The 20816-nt window shown below is 31.5% G+C and overlaps 1 protein-coding gene across 7 annotated transcripts in view; it reads left to right on the top strand.

The window, feature by feature from the left end:
• Positions 1 to 20816, top strand: part of LOC124530283 (cAMP-specific 3',5'-cyclic phosphodiesterase-like) — a 155233-nt gene that overhangs the window by 84360 nt on the left and 50057 nt on the right. For 3 of the 7 annotated variants that reach the window (XM_047104359.1, XM_047104360.1, XM_047104358.1), the window contains exons 3-4: positions 13709 to 13906; positions 15609 to 15644. In XM_047104359.1, coding sequence (XP_046960315.1) covers positions 13709 to 13906; positions 15609 to 15644 — 234 coding nt within the window. Of the gene's footprint in view, positions 1 to 3366; positions 3868 to 7852; positions 7949 to 13708; positions 13907 to 15608; positions 15645 to 20816 lie in introns of those variants that run through there. The other 4 variants (XM_047104362.1, XM_047104363.1, XM_047104364.1 and 1 more) reach the window with 4 other exon arrangements.

Here is a 20816-nt window from a genome sequence, read left to right as displayed (position 1 = left end):
TAATGTATAATTATTTATAGTATATAATATTTTCTTATAAGATAGGGTTACAATTGCAAATTTATGACGTTCATAATTTTGTCCTTTTTGTCTTTACGTCAACGTTAACGTTTGAACTAGTTTAAAGGCCATACTTTGTCTAAATTTTAGTTGTGTAGTGTTATTACGAACATAAATATTTGATTTAGTCGTAATTACTCAAAACTAACTGATTATAAAAATCTAATCAAAACCAACCGCAGATAATAGTTTATTTTTATACCTATTTATTTTATTCAACACTCAAAGACCCAACAATGTAAGCTAATAAAAAAATTGCGTCACAATGTAATAATATATTCAAATAGCTTACTTTTTAGTATAATTACTTACCAATAAAACTAACAAATAAACAAATTACTGTAGATGATGTATTTCATATTCAACCATATTACTGTTGTAGGATCGATAGCGTTATGTATTTTAATTTTATTATAAAAATATTCAAATACATTAAATAAAACACCGTCAATAACGAATGTATAAGAACTAACATACTTTGATGAACAAGTAACCATTCCGTTTCGTATAAAATATTATACGAGACATCATTTTCGTTACGATGGATATCTATGAATCTATAATAATATCTCCTGTTTCAATATCGATTCGATATTGAATATTTTTTTTGATTTTTTAATCATTTAATCACAAACGTAAGTAAGCTATGATTTAGGTTGCATCAATATTTACCATCAAGCATGACTATCCTTACTAATATTTTTAATATGACAATTAGATTATTTGTTTGTTTAGCATTCACGTCTTATCAACACTCAATTTTTATAAAGCGTAGCATACACGCTCTCAGGGATACAAATAATATAAAGGAGACCCAAAAATGCTCCCAGTCGCACACAGAAAAAAAAAAAATTTGACAAATCTCTATTTTTTTGTGTATGTATATATATACATTTCTTAAGTCTTGTATACATTCATGATTTTAGATACTTTAAGAATATGCTGTTGAATCGCAATTCTTAATTTAAACAACTGACAATGTTTTCATTAAATTAGCAGCATTTTTGATTGAACATAAATATTATCTCAAAGGTTTTTACCGAGGTACTAATCAGATATTCTATCACCAAACAACAATACATAGTATTATTGTGTTTAGGTTTAAAGGAAAAGTGAGCCAGTATACAACAAACACAAGGGACCTAACATCTTAGCTACGAAGATTGCTAACGCATGGGTGTGATGTGGGCACTTACAATTTGCCCCACCCTTTATCGCGTTGTTGATGATTTATTTGTTTTACGTATTTAAGTATCGCAGTTAGATATTTAGCGAAATTACAATATGGAAAACTAAAGGGATCATTACAGAAAATTGATGTCCTTGAGGGTCCTTAATAAAAAGTTCAGTCACCTTTGATTCGTAGACTAATTTTTTATGACCAATAATTACCTAGAGTGTTTTATTATTAGTCATCCATATATAACAATACTCATCCACAGTTGAAAAAGGCTAGTTGGAATAAAATTATTTAATTCTTTTTAAATGCATAAATATATTTCATCTATATCCGAATGGGTTTTGTTTAGCTGCTTTGTTAAAGTTTTATTATACAATAATAGATAAATAGATAGCAGAGCCTTTATACAGCGTATTTCACCGGTAGATGTGCGCTGTAATTGCATCTTCGTGCAATCCCACTGTAATTATCTTTAGCCGCAACCGTAATAATAAGGCAGGAGACGGCCTCTGCGATTCAAGGTAGCGTTTGTATTCTGTATTCTTCGTTTACTGAATTCCATTTTCAAATTTGCGATTTATGACATCAAAGGCTTTTATAGCTATATGAAAAACATAACGAGTTAAAATTATCTTTCTATGTATAGTTTCTTTTACCTAACGAATTTTTGAATAAGTCTAAATTATAAACAGATTTTAGTTCGACAAATTAATATAAATTGTGACGTAGAACGTATATTGTATCTATTGAAAGTTTAATGTTACTTTATTATAGATACTAAAGTTTTGTTTATGTCAATTAAGATTACTTGGAGGTTGATGACTGCACCCGCTAGCGGTCAAGTTCTCGCGCCACGTGGTCTACGTAATAGTCCCTTACACACACATACAAGGGTGTAGCAATATGAATGTACATTTCAGTTTTCATTTGAAATTTTTTGTATTTTTATAAATATTGTCATGATGATTTAAAAAGTATTTCAGAAACAAGAAATTCAATACTAAGCTTATTATTATATATAGTTATTTTAAAGATAATCAACTTCCTTGTAATACATAGATTACCCGCACAAATGAGAATTACTATATTATTTTTGTCATTGGCACTGTCTACTAATAAGATTCCTTTCGTGATTTTATATAGCTCTGATTTTACTGCTCTTAATCGATATAACTCGCATGTACATATCATGATTCAAGAGTAAATATTATATTTTCTTTCAACTAAAAAAAGCCATATTTTATTTAATCTGAAAGGTTTTAAAATTGTCTCTTTTATGTATTTTGATGCAATATATAACTGTGTTGCAACAGTATTTGAGAAGGTTTTTAAAAATTAATATAAGTTTAAAATTATATTAAAACTGAAATCACTTCCCGAGATTCATAAACATCTTTACATCAGTTTTATGACCTACAAAAAACGCACATGTTAGGTCGAATAGAAGTGACCCTTCAGGCGAGGTTGTAAAGCTGCGCTTCCACTGAATGGTTCGGTGACTTGCTACGTTTTCTACACGAGGGTTGCGTACCGGCGTACGCATGCGGCTCGCCCCTTTTCGACCCCCGGCAAAATGGCGGTGCCAACATGGCCGCCGGGCAGCCGCAGGATGCTCCGTAACGCTGTTCCTGTCCGAAACACCGCTGACACAATTTCCCAGCGGCCTGTACATTTTAACACGCACATTCGCATCGAAACCGCCGGTATCATCGATTTATTGGTCGTTCGGAGTCGGCGCGACTTGAACATAACGCGCGTGCAACAAGTGATATCCCTCAGAAAGTTGAGATAATCGACACTTTAGTACAAGTTTCTAGTAGTGATGTGATCGTGGGTCGCTTATAAATATAGAACGTGCCCTTTTGCTCAGTGGCGGCGCGGGTGAGCCAAGCAGCGTGTGACGTCGACCGCTCATGTTCCCCGCGCCGCGGAAACGTCAACAGTGCCGCGTCACGCAGACCGATCGTGGCTTCGCATAAATATTATCAACACGCACGCTCTCGCGCCCTCTTGCGGATTTCTGTAAACTAGTGTTAAACAGTGTCATTGATAAGTATCGCAAGCCCCTAGTAAGCCCACTATCAGATTTCGAAATGAACTCAGTTAGTATGATTCAATTGAAATGACTTACGATTAGGAGTGAATTGACTTATTTAATAATTCTTGATATGAAAATATTATAGGCGAATGTTTCAAACGACGTACAGTCGCTTCGATGCGTCCAGTAGTAGTCGCGATTGCGTGTGTACCGATCGTTTGTCGAGCACGTGCGCTTCATACAGCCGAAATGCTATTTTCGATAAGGCTCCGCGATGCGAAGCAAAGTGCGAATAAATGAAAAAGTGAATTTTAACCGATGCATTTACTAAAAAAGTGTTTGTGGAGGCTGGGACGGAGACGCGTTCGACGGATACCGCGATAGGCGCGATGCTTACACTAGTGTTCGCGGTATGGTCGGCCGCGCGCGCGCTGGGCTGGGCTTACGAGGCGACCGCTACGTCGCCCGAGACAGAGGAGGGGCCCATGCTGCCACGACTTCGCTCGGCGCGCGCCTCCAGCGATCTTTCCACTCTAAGCACGACCACCACCAGCTCTAGCCAGACCAGTAGCGGAGACTATTCTAAGAGGTCCACGCACCGTTATAACACCATTTTTAAAGACACACAACCGCTTTGCTTTCATTAGATTTTAAATCCGATTAAGGATAGTTTCTAGACTCAATAGTCGACATGATATTATAGTATTTCATTAAAATGGAAAACAAATATTAGTGAATTTAATCATATTTTTATTTACAATGAAATAAGTAGTGTTATTTCATATGGATATCATATTTGTATTATTAAATTACGAACATTTTCTTTCAAACCAGAATCGTCTTTCTTATCTTAAGTTGAAATATGACGAATTACGTACGTCAATTATTATTTATTATCTACGATGAGCAATGATCAAGTGACGCTGATTATGGTAGAAGGCCAAGATGATGCCAAGTAATTATGATCGTCGAGACACCATAATAAGTAAAATTACTGTATATTAACATACTATAAAGTTCTCATACTACCATTAAATTTACTTGTTTATTTATCTGAATATGAATCGTTGCCTTGCAACACACGCGTTAACTTACGCATTTATTATATATAGAATTATTATATATTTTTAAAACTCATCTCAAAAGTGTCTGATATTTATTAAATACAAAAACAATAAAATGCTTACTACAATACATAATTGCATATACTCGCATATATATACATATAAGTAAATACATACTACATGTGGTGCTTTTCTATCAGACATTGCTGTTGTATTGTATTTTTATTTAATTTATTACAATTATCAAAAGATAATTTATAACATTTTTTATTATATATTATCCGGGATTAAGAATTTTTAATAATACTACAATGTAATATAACATAAATAACACAAAACGAATTCATTGTATAGTACTTATTAAAAGCAAAAAAAAGTAATGCATTATTTTTATTTATTCACTCATAACTTTGGACGAATTGAGGTGTTCCGATGTGATTTCCAATTTGTCGCAGAGGGTAGAGGGTCGAGTCTCTCGCGAGAGCCCCATTCCGTTTATATTGAAATTGGTTTTACTTAGGAAATCAAAAAAACTCATTATCGAATTTCAAAGTAATATCGCTTTGGTTGAATTTAATTAAAATTCATATTCATTTTAAAATTACAAATCAACTCTTGATAAGAAAAGTTGCGTTCTCTATTAACATATAATGATTTTTTTATTATCTTTTCAAAAGTATTTGTACGAACAAATAAGATACCTTGCTTCAATTAAGAAAAGTAATGACAATTAATCACTAAAAACTCAAACCTTCGTCAGTCGAAGTAAGAATTAAGCTCAGCAAACCCAAGACTTATTTGTTATACAACACAATTCCACTTCACAACATAATATAACCAATTTAATTTAACATCAAAAGCTGACAACTTCACCGACATTCAAAATTCCTTACGTATCTAGTTTATTAATGATCTTAACTAATAATATCACGTAATTTCCATATCAATATTAATTTATCCTTTATCAGTATCGGAATAGACTATATTTTAATAACCTAAATCCGCCCGATAGCTTTATAAATAAAAGTGAAATTTAAGTTTACTTGATAAAATAGAAAATGCAATAAAAGTATCAGAACAAAAGAGTTGATCAATTGAAAGCAATAAACATTCTTTCACTGAGAACGTACAGAGACAATGGCACTAATTCTTGATATATTAATTTATATGAGGCCAGTGAAGAGAGCATTCCCTTCAATTAAGCATCTAGATTGAAACAAAGATTGGGCTCATACGAGGGAACGTGACAGAAGAAAGATTAAATACAATTCATTAGAATCACTTTTCGTATTTATATTAATTATTCCACACAGCTATTATTATCATTTATAAATGTTATAAATGAGATAATAGCTCGAACAGTCTGTTGCTTTTTCACAGCCTAACAACCCAACTGAATTGTTGAGATGTGTTTATTTATTTTTTCTTGAAGGCCAAGGGACCACTTCTTTTTGCCTAACGACCAAACCCTAAAAAGCAAGCAAAGCTGGTGGTGACACATAACTTAAATTATTTAATAGATGAACTAATAATTACATTAAAAAGTTATTTTAAGCACATCCTTATAACTATCGCTTTATCGCGCCCTCTTCGTGATCGTGATAATGCAAGATAAGATAGTGGTCATAGATTAAGAAATCAGAGTTATGATTAAAAAATAACAAAAGATACATGGAAATGATTAAGATCTTAAAGCTATAAATTTAATTTAACGTCACTGATATCTTATAATCTTTGATTGATTTAGATGTTTTAGATAAAATATAAATACTTCGATTTTATCTTCTATTTTGGTACTTGTCTCTACGGACATTATTTAAAGATCTCTTATGATTTTCTTTAATTATATTAAAACCTACTATCATTTCGGAATGTACTAAGTTTGCATACTCTTTCATAATCACGAAATGTCCATACACATATCATTTAATTGACATATGAAACTTAACGAATAATAAAAATAAGGTTTTATTTTAATATAACAAAACAGTATACTTTAGTTCATGAGCTTAATTTTTTTACATTAATAAAAATGAATATAATTTTTATGTTATCATTACGGTGTTGTAGTAAACTTGTTCATGAGAAAAAGAAAACAGCTTTACATAGTGCTTTTATTACTTAGTTTCCATTTCACCTACTTTTATTACCTACCTTGAAGAAAGATCCTCAAACTCTATAATTACTCATTTTTACCAATTTAGTTACGTGGCTATGTATAATACCATAATAAACCACGCTTTAGTCAGTGATTTTGGCAGACTTCAATTCATTGATAGGTAAAAATGTCTACGTAAAAATCTTAGTTATAAATAATATAATGTGTTGTTTATCTATTTATTGAAATCAAAATGTTTTAATTCAAATAGACGCTTCACTCATAATTAAGCATCGATACTTCTTCCAGGGCTGTTCATATTTTGACACTATTCTAAAAGAAGGATTGTTGTATTATTCATACAGCAATGTGTAATGCTCATACATCATATTACGTTTTACGGCAGAACATGTATCTAGATAGCCTATCGACTTCATAGCTATATCTTATCTCCGTCTCTGCCTTCCTACTGTCTTAAATATTATATATAAGTTTTAAAACGATTTACATTTACTTGATAAAAATATCAATAAGCTGACAACGAGTACTTTAGATAAAGATAATATGATATATAAGACCGTATTTATATTTAAAGTTACAGTCTGCAAATATCCCACTACTAAGAACCCCCTCTTCATTTGTTACCCTTCTTGGTTAGGTCGTTATTCTTCAACGCTGCTTTACATTTAGCTTAATACAACAAAAGTGAGATAATCTATTGGATAGAACACTGAGTTTTCATATGCTTTATTTTCATCCCAGTGATGTATAATATCGTTAAGAAACCTGCCTATTCCACGTCGTGGAATAAGCTCCACCTCACACCTTAAGAGGATTCCAACCGCCTTTGGACATTTATACGCTGTAATACAATATCAAAATAGACCAATCCGTCCAACGTAATCTTTTCCAATATTTCCCAAAAATGATAATAACCTTTTCTCAGTAATATATTTAAATTTTCCCACATAATATAAAAAAAAACCAATTAATATATCGTTTACTTCATTTTCTTGGCGATTAACTACAACACTGAAATTTTAGTTTTTAATGAAAATGTAAGCAGTACCATAGAACTAACAACATTAAATGTGAATAAATTATAAACTGGCCTTATATTTAAATATGAATTCGTTTTATTCTATTACTCTCTGATAAGCTATGATTGTAATTCAATTAAATAATACTGTTTTAGCAGTTGTGTGTCTTATCAAATATATATACAATCAGTTACATTTGTAAGTGCGGTGTTTGATAAAGCAATACATTTATTATATACTTTATCTGATTTGCAATTTAAGTATCGGTAATATATAAATAAATTTATAAACTATGTAACTATTAATAGTTTATAATATATTAGGGATGGTGGTGGACGTAGCTAGGTTATTGAGGTTGAATGTGGGCTATAGGTGGAGTGAAGCACCCCGAAGGTGGAGTGCAAGGGGTGCGTCACGTCGGCCTTTGCGTAGACCACCAGTATCGGCTCGGAGACGTACTACTGGCAGGTATTGCTTCAATTGACTGAAATTATGTTACCCCCTACCCAATTGATATGTAATATATATATTTATATATGACCCAAAATGTGATAATCCCATAACGATAAGACATTATTTACGAATTGCGTTATTAAATGTTATTTGATATCGATTTACTTCATAAATTAGCGGTTATATGTAATTGAAAATCAAGCAGTAAATGGTAAAATAAACAATACTTAATATAACGTGTATTGTTTCAAAATAATAATTAGTAACTCAACTTAATGATCAAACTGAAATAAAATTTTCACAATGGAACGCAAAGTTTTATAAATAAAATTGAAGAATCGTGTGCGTACGTGTGTATTTCCAGATGATATTCATGACCCACATTTAAAAAAAAACTCACCCGCAAGTGATTTAGCTCTGGATGATGATATATATTTATTGCTTCATTCAATCTTATTTCAGTACCAGTGATAGATACATTAGAAACAACCATTAATTCGAAAAGAAAGAATTATAATGTTTAAACTTATCGAATGTTTTATATATTATACAATTAAAGTGTTTTTTTAAGAATGTTGTCGGTTTGACAGGAGCAACGTTTGTAAATTTCAATTGGTTTAGAAGAGTTGGGCAAACATCCAAATCAGCCTAACGGTAAGTATGTAATTTATAACTATGGATAGATATCCATAGTAATTAGCACCGTAAGAATTCCAAATCACACATTGCGCCGCCCACTTGCAATTGTAAGATGACCTAATGCCATTTTTATTTATAATGCCATAATGCTCAATCTTTGTCGGTAAAATGATAAGTAGATTTCCCAGTGATTGTGTCGTTGGTCTAGTTAGTTTCAAGGCCGCAGGTCTTGAGGCATTGAGTTCAAGCCCCGGGTTAAAACGAGATTTATTCCACCGAAAAATTCTCAGTATCAGCCCAAACATGGCTATATGCTTAAGTGGTTATAGTTTCCTTCAAAAATATTAAGGAATTCTTGCATGCATGCATATCCTATGTAAGAATTGCTTATCAACTAAGGCAAGTCGATTAGTATAGCACGTTAATCTTCATCTATATGAAGCGTAATAAAAATCCACACCAGCTTTATAATCGCTAGTAGATACCAAGTAACTGTGTATATTTATGGTGTATATAATAAACAAAATTTAATTAAATATTCATTTTGTTGATAGACTTAGTATGGATATTTATAATGTATGTTATACATATATATGTTATACATTTGTTTTCGTGCATTAAAGTACTTACTTTGACTTGTACATGTAGTTACTAATACTTGGTGTAGGCAAATAAAAATCGAAGGCTTTTCGAAATTACGAACGTTGCAATCCTGAAAACAATTGGATCGTAAAAAGTGTGTAGCGGATCAATGGATACTGGACATCAAACGGCTTTCCATCAATATCTACTTCGTATCGCATACCACATTTTACATTTGACAATATAATAAAAACAATAGATTTTTTTGTTCATTATTTTATAAGTTACTCTTTCCTACGTTACTCTATAATAATGAATTGCTAACAAAATTAGATAGAGTTATTATAGTAACAAATTATTTACTTATTATGAACTGCAGTTGTACTTTTCGTGGTAACCAAATGTATACGAAGTATATTTTGCTATTATAACCTGTATACAAACAGTGAAATAAAACACAGTGATGGTTACACTGATTAAGGATTATAATGGGATGGTGAAGATATATGTTGATATATAGCTTCTAATATTGATCAGATATAACGCAGTATTCATTAGATATTACAGGTATTTATAACACATTATGTAAAATGTAGTTCTCGATAAATAAAAAGAGAAATAAAGACCACGAAAGTGAGTACTTTCGTGCTCTTTATTTTTTATTTTATTAATACAAAGAATATGTTTGGATAATATGTATTAGTTAAGATCAAGTTTCCAGTTATATATAATATAACACGAAGATAACAATATATATGATTTTTTTTAAGTTTATCTGGAATTCCTCATATTACATACTTAATCTCTTAATTATTGTTGCCAATACTGCTTTGTTACAATTTCAATCGATGTCGCTAATAGTAATCGTGATTCGATTACTTAGGTTTTAAATATCTACCGAAATATACTAAAATATTTTGAAATGATACCTAAAGACGATAACAAAAGCGTTAACCTGTCGAGCATACATTGAATGAAGTATTACCATAATGATTAGGGGTCAACGAAGTCAGCTACAATAAAGGATCGATCATATCTGCGCAATAAAATGGAGCGTAAGCAAATACGATCAACCAAGACGAAGAAATTTATAACAATGAGACTTCACATTCGCTTCATTGTACGATAATTTTATTAGCTGATTAACCTTAATAATCATTACAGAGTTTGACTGTATATTGGCGATTGTGAAGAAAATGAAGAAGAGAATCATACGAATTATAATAGTGTCGATAAAATGTATCATTTAGTTCTATTTTTACTATAATAGTTGTGCGTAATACGAGCACACGGCGTTTGGCTTAATAGAGCTTCAAAAAGATCGAAATTCAATTCAGTTGTAGTCATTATTTATCTTAACAGTGTCTACCCAATAATCTCAATTTTTCCATCACGTAAAGGCTCTGACAACAAAGAAAAGTTTGAAATTATCCTATTAAAAATATAAAAGTAGGTTTTATATGAATATTTTTTAAAAGTGAAATGTTAATATAAGTGTAGTCATTGGTTGTTAACGTTAACAGGGCAGTTGAGAAAGACGATAAGTCATGGACTTTTTTTTTACATTGATAATACAAAATAAATCCAAAGGAAAAATAAGATTAGTGTAGTGGCACTTATAACAGAGTTAATAATTAATACATATAATCTGTAAAATTAAAGTAAACCGCATTATATGACTATGATATTATAAAAGAACTGGCGTAAAATAATAATAAAAATGTCGAGTATATAGGATTCAGTATGTCGAAGTCAGTAGGTATATAAAAAAATCGAAATGCAATTTTCAGGTGTCTCAAAATGTTTTATTAAAAATATGTAAATGAATTTGAATACACAACAATTTTTGTACTAAAATAAATATTGAATATTAATTTTTAATTAATTGAACTGGGAGTGGTAATTGCAATCAAAGTAGGAATTATTTTGAAAAATGTTAAAATGACACTGAATTAATTCCTGTATAAAAGAGACCTCTATTGGAAATAACTTGAACCTCTGAGGAAAGTGCTTGAATCGGAGAACACTTTCATGAAAATTCCGACAGGTGTCGCGATTGTTCGTTGAATCTAGTACGTGTATTTACTCGTACTTTACCTGCTCGTAATTATAAAACAATAAAGCGTTTCATTTAAACAATATTACACTTATTTAATATACAAAGTATAATATTTTATTATGAATAAAATTATATTTAAATACAATTTGCATTAATTGCAATTTTTAACGCAAGGGCCAATTATTTATTAAATCTATATTCGAAACCAAAATCGTTTTGGTAGTGTTATATATGATATAGAATTACATTATTTTGTATCATTAAATAATTAGGATAGTTAACTTACTACTTAGGCAGGGAGTTAATGTTTATTTGAGTGATTATTATACGTAGCATTTTGTCAATCTCTGATGTTTTGTAGATGAAAGGACATCAACGGCCTATTACATTATTTCTCAAAACTGATAATTAATATGATTAATATGTCATCCCTGTGACACAATAACTAATACCTTACGGCCGTATATTGTAATGTCTAAGCCATTTAATCTCAATCTTCCTAATGATATAATAAAATGTTTAAGAAATAGTATCAATGTAAATAAATATTTCATTATAAATAACCCAACTAAATCGAAGGTGAAAGTATCTTTAAAAATAGAATCGATAAATATAAGTGAAAATTGTTTTAACTGAATATCGCAGATTCTTTGTTTCCGGAACCAAAGATAAAATGTCTATAATTAGAAAAGCTACTGTTAACAATTAAAATTTGAAACTTTTCTCTGCCACCCCTGGTTAATTTAACATTCCTACTTATAAGTATAATTTATACTAATATTATAAATGCGAAAGTAACTCTGTTACCTCTTTAAGCTTTTTTGTTAAGGATTTAGTATGAGTCCCAGGGAAGGACGCAGGTTACGTGTTTCAATTCACCCTATAGCGTAATTTTAAAAATGGTGACGTGGGTGAAATCCACAAATTCAGCTGTTATAGATTATAAATATGAAAATTTTATGTTTTTCCCTACATCGGAAATTATGTTAATCAATAACAACTTAATTATTATATGAATTTATTTGGCTATTTTATTAGACTCTAGTTTGTAGCGTAATCTTGCTATTTTGTTTGGCTCGGCAATTAAAAAAAAATAACAATATTTTTAAATAATATCGTATGTAATAGAAAGAGACGAGAGAAAAAAAAATCGCCTGGAAAAGGCGTAACTCTTTTTCATTACGTTACGATTTTTGCCGTTGAAATTGAATTAAATGGGTTGTATTTGCAAAATTCATTTACTTTATGACGATACTATAATTAGCATTTTATATCGATTGCTGCTGCTTGAGACATACCACCCTTAATGTGTCATCTGCTACATACTTCACTGACCACCCCGTATGTGTTAACTCACGTGGCAGGGGTTCCATACAAAAACTCATTAAATTAAATAAAAAAACCATTCCCAAATAAGAATACTTAAGCGATGGTGTTAATGAAGATGTGTCAAAACCAATTTTATGAATGCAGCTTCCTTGAATGACAATGATGACGCCTCCTATCCTAGTTATAAAACTTATAATATTTTCAAATCCCAGTCATAAATACGTACCTTAAGTAATAAGAAGACAAAATTTTAACTGTATTTTAGCTTTTAGCTTCTAGCTTTTCAATGGCTACATTTAATTCTAGAATGTAGAAACAAGAAGTAATATTAAAATTAATACCATTTACCAGTAACAGCTTCCAATGATATGACCTACATATTGAAGTATTCATCAAATACTTCTCAATTAAGTCATCAACGAATGTTTGGCACACACTTGACATTGGTGTCATGGTAAATAGGCTATACGTCAATATCAATTCGTCGTACACAACACAAATGATATTTGTTGATATATTCCAATTATGGGCTATAACGTAGACATTAGCTGTATTCCATATTTAGTGCAAAACACAATATATTTTTCTATACCTCCTGTTTCATCTACTCGGAGTAAAAACTTTATATCATACATCATAAAGTTTTTTATTAGTATACGGGTTTGTGTTTTCTTTTGCCACGAAAATTGATTAGTTACGCACATATTATATTTGTAACATCATATTTTTCAGTTTTCACCATCTGTAATATGCGATTTTGGTACCAAATATATGAATTTATATATATCTCGATCTAATTTCAATAAAACTCTTTTTCAATTAATTTATTTTTAGATTAATGAATTCATGTGCATTTCTAGAGACAATAAATATATATACATTTCATTTATTTATAAATGAAACTCAGTGTACCGACTCCTAATAAATGGGCATTGGGGTAAGAGTATGAATGAGTATAAATGACGAATATACCTATTATAATTAGGATAGTTACAAAATGCATATAGCAAAAAGAGCTCGGTTTTTATTTCTAAATGTAATAAAAATAACCTTTTACAATATTTCCGGAACTGCTATGTCACAGTTCAAGGATATCTTTAACAGAAAGATGTAACCTTTACCTACAAGTAAAATTAGAGTCGTTAATCCTTGCTTTGTTGTTTCAGCTTCGATGTGGAGAATGGCGGGGGCGCCGGCGGTGTTGCAGGGGGCGCACGCTCCCCGCTCGAGGGCGGCTCACCCTCGGCTGCGCTGGTTCTCCAATCCATGCCCCAGCGCCGCGAGTCCTTCCTCTACCGATCTGATTCCGACTTCGAAATGTCGCCCAAGTCGATGTCGCGAAACAGCTCGATTGCCAGCGAGAGGTAAGTCCACGGGCCATACAAAAATAAAATTAGAAAAAAATATTAATTTCAATGACGTAAGTTATTAAAATAAAATAAAAAGAAAATTAATAATAAGCCTTGACGATAGCATGAATTCCGTCATTAGAATATGAAGGTTAATGACTTAATTAAGACAACGATTATTAACATTCAACACAAAGAATCTTACAAGCTATTGGTACTTTAAAGATAAGCCTATACTGCAACAACAATGATCAAATTTCATATTATGCAATCAAATTACTTAATTAAAATTTCAGAAATATACTAGTACTACAACTCAGGGAGACAAAGATATATGTAAAATAAATATTGCCTTCAAGACCCGTTTCAAAGTTACAATGCATTGTTACAATTTATACAAATTTGAAACACGTGTAGCCACAACCAAAGGTAACTAATTTACAAACTTTCATGGGTTAATTAATCTCAATCAGAAAACAAAGTTTATTTAATATATTATTACTATGGGTAAAAGCAAGTTTAAATTACGATGTAATAAAATCAATTTCAACTGCCTTTGTACTGAGACTAATGAATGACGAACATGTTGACACTTCTTACGTTACATTAACAAAATTATAACCTTACGATAAAGTTATTAGAGATACAAATTATTACTGTCACTCAAAAAAACAGTTATATTTAATTTGCGGTAATGATAACATAATTATAATTATATCAATCTAATAAGCATAGGTGTTAACTCGAATATTTTCAGATTGGTTTAATAACAAATTTCCTTAAAATAATAATTTGTTCATAAGTGCTATCCGATATAAGCTAATTGAAGTACCTACGTATGCACGTATTAACGTCTTAATGAGAATTTTTATGTTATACAAAAACAAATGTTTTGAACTATAAATTTAAACGTTACCACAATAAACGGTTTATATTGTGAAATTTATTAAAAAATTAAACGAAAGTGAAGTGAATTCAAGTGAGTTCTAGGTAAACCATAAAGCTTTTAACGCAAAACGTGCACACATAAACCACAAATACTCTCAAAGAAATATTTTTTAACATATAGTACATTTCCGCATCCGTAACTTATGATATGCAACTAAAAATCATAGGAAATATACAAAATTATTTTTAAATTAATTAATCTTAGGTTGCTTTGAGTGACTGTGGATTGATATGTTATGTATAGAAATTTCTTAATCCACCTTGAATGCAGTTTGAAAAAAAGACAAAATTGGTAGGTACATACCTAGAGCTTATTTCGTACCTTAATCGCAGTGTCCAATATTAAGCACTACAAGGCACACTGAACAATGTAGTTACTCAAGAATGCTTCGAAACAAATTAAAGTAAGCCGTTTTCCAATAAAATACCGTATAAATGTTTTGTATAACTAACAGTTAAGTAGAGCTTACTCACAAAAGCGTACACACTGGTAATAGCATGCGAACGTATTATGTATTTAATTGATCCTTGTGCTGTTCCGTAACAAGAATGTTACCTAGTGAATGTTTTAAATTAAACTACAAAATTACTAGATTCAGCGACCTTAATCATGCTATTGCCACCACCGAAACAAAGCCTGCCACTACACTCCAGCACAAACTATTTGGTGTGAAGCTAGACCCGCATTCTCGTAAGCGCGACCTGAACCGCTTAGGTGTTTGAAGTCTTCGTTCTATCTTTCTTTTCCATATTTTTTAATTGCTTGCAGATTCAAGGAGGTCGAGGCGGCACAGCTGGACAGAGCGTATGTATACTTACCTGCGCACGTACTTGGCATGTCCGCTTTATTGACACTTCTTGATTTTCTTAGCATGCTCTTCTATAGCTAATACTCTTGGCGTGTCCTGGTTATGACGAATGTATTTGTATTGTATTGTACATTTTTGGCTCTTTTTGTTTATCGTTCAAAGTCACCATCTCAACTAATATGTTAGTGCTGTAAGCATATCAGGCTGTGGTAAGTATTCTGTTGTAAGTATTTTATCATTCAGGTTTTAACTCGATTAAATAAATTTAATTTAATATACATACATGCAAATAAACATAACCCAAACCTTTAATATTAATATAGATTATAAATTGACGTGAGATTGCGACCTCTATAGGTTCGATGTTAATACTCCCAGTCCCTATTTCTCTTTGAACTGCCATGTCAAGCTCGTTTCAATCGGCAGATAATAAAATGTCACAAAGCACTAGATCTGTCTACTAATATCGATATTAATCAATCTTCCGTTTTATCCCTTTTACTTTTGCACTTACCAACTCTTCTGGTCACACTTATTTTAAGAATCTATCTTTTTCTACATTGGTTTCCAAACAAGATTTTGAGATTCACCTCTGTTCACCTGACGATTTGAAATCGACTCCGTAATATTTTATACATAATTGTTTTGAATTTCAGCTCGGAAAATTACAGTTTTTTAATGATTAAATTTACACTATTATGTAAATTGAAGCATTGTCTTATATCTAATATCTGATAACGAAGGAATTTCAAATGAGCATGATACACCTGAATCTAACTAAAGGTTGATAATACTTTAACTGTCCCTCGATTTCCACGTCGAACATTGATTACCGGCGCTCACCGCCGCCAGTTCCATTAGCGCCAAATTTATCCTCGGGTGAAGTCGCGCACTCTCGGCGGTGGCCGGGCGAGTGAGTGGGATGCCGCGGGCCGCCGGCAGCCGCCGCTGCGCCGTATTCTCCTCCATTGACAGTCCGCGCGGCGCGCCGGCGGTACGTTGCTTCAATGCCAAGACACGTTTAGCTTTGCGGTCCAGTGCGCCGAGAAAGCCCCTCTCGAAACGTTAACCCCTATAAAAATGTGACTTTTTGTATTTGTTTTTAAATTTGCACAAAATAACGCTTCTCGTTCGGGTACAGAGACAATAAGTGATGTTATGCAAATTCGTATTGTATAACTATTGCCATATATAAAAACGTTTGCCGTATATAAAAACGTGCTTATTGACGAGTATTAGGTGTGTTCACGAAGCTCACAGTTGGACACCACCGAGGTCATTCACTGGTTCGACAAGTCCGCCCCGGTTTACTATTTCATTGCACCTGATGAACTAGACACATTCTTTGACTCGCCTATGAAGTGCCAAAGATGTATGATAATGAAGGCCTAACCTTATCAAAAAACCTTGAAAACATTCAGTAGCACATTGTTTTATTGATTGCGTTGTTGTGATGTTTACCGAAGTTCGCGAGTTATAAAAACACTAGTTGCGTTGTTGTCGATAAGAACACACGGGTGCGATAAAACAATGTAAAATTAGTACATATTTGACATTTTAATATAATTCCGAGTGTGCATGGATTACAGTGATCGATATTAATTTGGCAACAAGTGCCATTAATGACGGGACGCAATTGATATTTGACGTCACTTCGTCGGCAAATCGTAAATTGAAACAAAAGTATTAGAGACCACGACCAACATATAACAGTGAATTGCTTAAAGCAGTATCCGCGGTCAACAATGAGATTTGAGTACTTTTTTGTGTGGTCAGTGTGAGCCAAAAACATCGAAATGCATCGTACAGGCTCTCAGTCTGAAGGGTTGGGCGCAAGCGGAGGGTCGACATTTATAACCAAGAGCTCTGCCTCAGAGCACAGCATGGCTACCGGCGTGTCGTCAGCTAGTACCGGCAGCACATTGCCCCGCACCCTGAGCACCAGTGTGTTGCGTATCAAAAACAATTTATTAACAATTATTTTTTTTTAAACATCCCGACGTTTCGAGCACTTTGCAGTGTTCGTGGTCACGGGCAGACTGCAAAGTGCTCGAAACGTCGGGATGTTTAAAAAAAAAAAATAATTAATATACGCGATTCATCCGTTATAAATAGTTTTATTTAAATGTGTAATCATCGCGAAAATTTAAGACAACATTATCATCATTCATCACGGATAAATAGCTAAACAGATATAGTAAATAGTCAAACCGTTTACTATTTACAAATAAGTATTACGACCTCCGTGGTCAAGTGGTGTGTACACCGGTTTTCATGGGTACGTCACCCCGAGGTCCCTGGGCTCGATTCCCGGCTGAGTCCATGTAGATTGTCATTAGTTTTCTCCGTTGTCTTTGGTCTGGGTGTTTGTGGTACCGTCGTTACTTCTGATTTTCCATAACACAAGTGCTTTAGCTACTTACATTGGGATCAGAGTAATGTATGTGATGTTGACTCATATTTAAAAAAAAAAAACAAATTTAATTAAAGGTAAAATGTTCTGCGTTTTACGTTTTAACCACTTCCCAGCTGCACGTGCAACGTTATAGATAAAAACATGACCACTTCCGAGCGGACCAATATTAATACAACTACAACACCAGATAATAAAGTCTTGTTATAATTGCTCTAGCGGACAACGTGTAATTAAAATATTTAAAACCTTGTTAATATTAAATACCCTATTAATATTAAAGTCCTAGAATTTATTATTAGCAAAAAAAAAGGATTTTATACAAATCAAGTAATGAAATTTGTGTTTTTTTAAAAGTAATAACGTTCATAGGTATTTAGTTACTTTTTTAATTACAACTTATTTCATTATTTATACAAAGTATTGGAAATGTAGTAGTAATTTGTCAACGCTAAGTATTGTTTATATGTTACTTGAATAACGCTTCCATAACTTAATAAGGTATTTTTATTAGGTACAGATTTATTTGCTCATTATTTTTTTCAAATGATCATTTTATAATAGAAACGTAGACTCGATAATTAAAAGTTCAAATTCGTTAGAAAACATATAAATACTTTTTACTTGTTATTAAATTAAATAGAACGAGAAAACTATTACTTCAATTGTATATTGGATAAAAAAAATATACGCAGCACCGAGAATAATACTATTTCGGGATTCGTACAAAATAAAAGTTGCACGGGAACCAATACGAAATTGAAATTGAAATGTTGGAAAGCGATTGACACTAACAATAATACTTTGAAAATGAATTCACAGCTAACAAACATTTCAGGAAAATATATAATACCTGGGCAGGATATGGTATTATGAAATATAATCCGACTAGCGAGTCCGCACAGTTGCTTATGTTAAACTAATGTTTCGCGTCTGTGGGTACAGCTTATCGTAATTATTAATAGTCAATAAAAAGTTTCAATTAATGGACTATCACACATTATATATCAAAATATTTATTTAATTAGAATGGAAGATATAAACAACGCGTACAAAGAAACGCCAACAACATCACTTTTATAATACTGATCGTGAATATTATTACGTACCTACTGTAACAAATATTGTTTTTTGCAATAGTTGTATATTTCAATCATAGTTTCAAGTATATTAAAGTATCCAATATCAACAAGACACAAAAATTACCAATAATAACTTTGCGTTAGAATATTGTTTATTATTGAATTTGATAATGTTGTTGAAAATTGTTCTTTATTAATGTTTTTATAAAAAAGATATAACACTATAACATTTATGATTTATAGTCTAATTTAAAAAAAAATGTTCCTATAATACTTGACGATTGATTTGAAACATTCATATGAGCTTATTCATTAAAAATAATAAAACCAATATGGATAAGTAAACTACTCTCGTGCACTCATAATATAATTACATATCAATAAAAAACTTCAATAAATAACATGTACAAACTATTTTATTTAACTCGCTTTTTTATTAATTCGCTTCGGGTATTGTCTGTGAATATGGAATTTTATAATAGTTTTTTTTAACTAACTTCCTAATGAGTTCGACTTGAAACTTTGAATACATATGGGTTTTAAATATAAGTATTTTTATACATCATTATACTAATTGTAATTATGTATAGAGAAATTCAATTCGTAATTATCTATTTATCAAAGGTTTACCTTTCATTATTTATACTTCTCGATAGACTATCAAAGTTCTGATTGCTTTGAAATAAATTGTTAGCCTACATTTGGCCACTAAATACTTTTTGCGATTTACACCAGTGAAGTAGTATAACGTTTGTCAAATGTAGCCGTTACACACACACCGTGATAATAAATTTGGCTCGTTTGTTTAAGTTCTTTTAGTGCGATACCCTATCTAAAGACCTTCGAAGATTATGACTGATATTCTAAAAAAAAAATTTGAAACAGAACCAATCCATAGTGTACATACGTATCCTTATCAATTCTATTATACATCGCGAAATATGTTTGTCAGTTTCTGAAATGATTTCTGATGTAATTTGTAAAAAATTAAAGGTACGTAAACACATAAACGTTTACGTTTAGACACATAAAAATAATTGGTTACATTTAATTCTTTGAATGAAAATAAGTGTAGAGCTCAAAATAATCAGTCGTTTTAGCTAACGGTAAAAATTAAAAAAATATATTATCGCCAGAAAGAATCATTAGGACCAATTTATAATCGAATATTGACTGTTGATATACGAACTGAAAAAAAGAAGTACTGACACATAAAGGTGAAAGAAAAACATTTTACTGACCTGTAAGAAAAATACTATAGTTTTCCTGTTTCGTTTAAAAACATATCGACGGATAAAGGAAAAAGCTATTTTATTTATTACATGGTATACGTATGACTGAAATTACTTATATTGATCAAAATTTCCAACCCAAATTAGTACCTATTAAAGACGTAAATAATTTAATACATCATTTCTTATAAATACATTCTATCTTGTCTTATTAACCGACTTCAAAAATAAAGAATCAATGAATCTGTATTTTTTTTTGTGTTTGTTAACTCATAAATTTGCACTGAGTGAACCGATTTTGATATTTTTTTCAAAATGATGGTGTCAGCTAAGAAAACCCTATAATATATCTAGCAAAAATAACGAGAATACTTTAAGAAATATGTTCTTTACAATATACTGTACAAATCAAGTGACTCGTATCGCTTCTTTCTTTTGATT

The sequence above is a fragment of the Vanessa cardui genome, chromosome 6, assembly GCF_905220365.1.
Source record: "Vanessa cardui chromosome 6, ilVanCard2.1, whole genome shotgun sequence".
Classification (NCBI taxonomy): Eukaryota; Metazoa; Arthropoda; class Insecta; order Lepidoptera; family Nymphalidae; genus Vanessa; species Vanessa cardui.
The sequence above is the reverse complement of the archived record's forward strand: the minus strand, read 5'-3'. Positions and strand labels throughout refer to the sequence as shown.